Genomic DNA, 2635 nt, shown 5'->3' with positions numbered 1-2635 from the left:
CATTACTACAACTGTAACTAAAACTAAAATAGATAACTAATACAAATCAAAGTACATTAGTTCATCAGTAATCCTAAAAAAAGAACACTGAGGCAAACACACATGCTAAAATAACAACAACTTACTGACACATAGTAAGAAATAGATTATAAAAAAATGAAACAGAAGTGGAAAGCGGAGAGATAAAAAGCGATACTTATGTCCTTTGCCGGTGTCCCTGCCCGGTGGAGTCGCACGGTAGAGTCGATAGTCTTTACACTCTTCGGTCTTCACACGACCGCAGCCTTGACCGCGGTAAACTAAGCTTCTTTTTAATTCGTTTAACAAAACTCAAATTGAATTCAGCTGGACACACTTTCCTGTTTATCCCAACAAATGGCCAAGCAAAGCGCACGACACTGACAAGGTACGCGATAGAGTACGAGACCAAAGTCTCGTATTTTAGTTTTTTATTTAAAGCAGAATGTCTGAAGAATAGGTAATGTTGAAACTAGGAATGCATCTTCTTTCCCTCTATCAAAACAATATGCGCAGAAAATACCTGTCGGAGTGCTAAAAATGCCCTGTAATGGTCTCCAAGATTCTTCAAGAAACCTACATGCTAATAATTATAAAACGACATAATAGATGTATACACAAATTAATACCACATAAATAAACCCCACCTCTAGAATCTGGTGCTTCTTTGAGGACAGGTGCTGTCGTCTGAGTGATTTCAACAGAAATGGAAAGGTAGTTTTTCGCGTAGAAATATAGATGGAACTTTTTCTTCTCTTTGGGCACTCCGCACGCTGACCTCCACTTCCCCTCTCATTTTCAGTGTCTTCATTCTCTCTCCCATTACCAGAATCATCAGAGACGGACTCTGGTCTCTTAGATGATCCAAGTCGTCTTTCAGTTCGGACTGCTTTAGTCCTAGACTGTGTTATAAACAGGCTTTCACCAGAGTCACTGTACAGGGGAATGCAGAGATGTGATGCAGTGCATGAGAAAACATGTTCAAGTGAAAGACTTCAGTAAAATTAGAAACTTCATCTCAACTTCATCTCAAAACTTCATCTCAAAACATTATTAGATGATTTTATGGTAGGGCTACACAAAGATTAAACTAATAACTCTGATTATTCTGCTCAAAAATTCTAATCACAATTATTAATCGGGAAATTTCTTTTTACATTTCATTAGAATTGTTGCACTCATGTTTATGGAGATGTATATGTATACTATATGTGGGTGTATGTATATATGCATGATTACATTGATTAGTGTCATTAGGGTGTTTTTTCTTCTTTTTCCTTTGATTTGCTGGCATGGGGGTTTGGGGGATTGTTCTCTAAAATGTGAAAAGCTTAAAAAAAAAAATTAAAAAAAAAAAAAAAAGAATTGTCGCACTCACATGAGCAAATTAAGAAAATATCAACTCAACCGCAAGGTTTATTTTAATTTATTTCTCTGATTATGAAAACTGGTATAACCTTAAGGAGCTTCTCTCAAAAGCTAAAACATTGAAATTCCAATTATTATAATAATTCCAAATTATGTTAATGGCAACTTCAGGGATCTTATCTATTCACGAACAGCTTGTAACACTCCAAAAAGAAAGGAAAACTTCAAATCACATCATATGACCCCTTTAAAACAACAAAAAAGACTTCGTATTGTAGCACATGAGAAACAATCCAGCATTTTAAAATGTCAAACTAATGTATACTTGGATAATTTTCAATCTGGTTTCTGACGGCATCAGATCATAATCTGACTGCATCATAATCCTAACCTTTACCTCCGCACCAAAATCTCAAATGGACAGAAAAGGATTCATCTTTTGTGAATCGTTTAAAGATAAAAATTGGTGAGGCCGGAGAATGTAGTGTACACTGGGAGCTTAGCTTGAAGTTGTGCTATAAATGGTGCTCATAAGCAGCTGTTCAACTTGAAGAGGAGGCTTGAACCTTGAAAATTTATTAAATACATCAGGAGTGTGCGATATATATCGTCTGTGATAATATCGTAATTGTTGTTTTAACGATGTGCGATTTGACATTTTCGAGTATTTTACAAAAACCATTCAAAACACAGAGTGCACGCATACATTACATGAAGTCTAGAGACTAAAGTTATTGCGAGTGCGCATTTAGATTGCGTTCTTTCATTGCATGAATGATTCAGTCAGTCTATTAAAACATTTAGAATGATCACAAATTCAAGACATGGGGACAGAAAATGTATTTATTTATACCATTTCATATAGTTAATCAATTTCAAACGAAGAGTGCTGTTTTTTCTCTGAATATATACTGAAATATACTGTATACAACAGTTCAATAAACAAGAAGTAAGAGACTTACGTTTTAGACACCATATTTCCTGTTAATAAATGTGGCATTTTGACAACAAAAAATCATTCCAAACATAGCCACACAGCACTGTTTTGAGTCTCTGAGCAAAATGACGGTGTTTTGTTCCTGAATGAATCAACCGTTTAAATGATTCGGTTCAATCTTATCAGTGACTTGCTGCCACCTGCTGGCGTTTTAATTTCACATTTAAAGTTTCTTTTTATTATTTAAATAATTTCAAATAACAGTAGTCAACGTTTTATGTTTAATATATCAAAACATTATTCATGCATTTG

The 2635-nt window shown here is 34.7% G+C and overlaps 1 protein-coding gene across 1 annotated transcript in view; it reads right to left on the bottom strand.

Annotated features, from left to right (window-relative positions):
* The window catches only part of pho (phoenix), a gene marked incomplete at its 5' end in the record, with an annotated part of 12036 nt that extends 11085 nt beyond the window's left edge, over positions 1 to 951 (bottom strand). Inside the window, one exon of the mRNA XM_016455741.1 lies at positions 666 to 951. Coding sequence (XP_016311227.1) covers positions 666 to 951 — 286 coding nt within the window. The remainder of the gene's footprint in view (positions 1 to 665) is intronic.
* Between the last annotated feature and the right edge of the window lie 1684 nt (positions 952 to 2635).

The sequence above is a fragment of the Sinocyclocheilus anshuiensis genome, unplaced genomic scaffold (genome assembly GCF_001515605.1).
Source record: "Sinocyclocheilus anshuiensis isolate Anshui unplaced genomic scaffold, SAMN03320099.WGS_v1.1 scaffold399, whole genome shotgun sequence".
NCBI classification, from domain to species: Eukaryota; Metazoa; Chordata; class Actinopteri; order Cypriniformes; family Cyprinidae; genus Sinocyclocheilus; species Sinocyclocheilus anshuiensis.
This window is presented reverse-complemented; position numbering and strand designations above follow the sequence as displayed.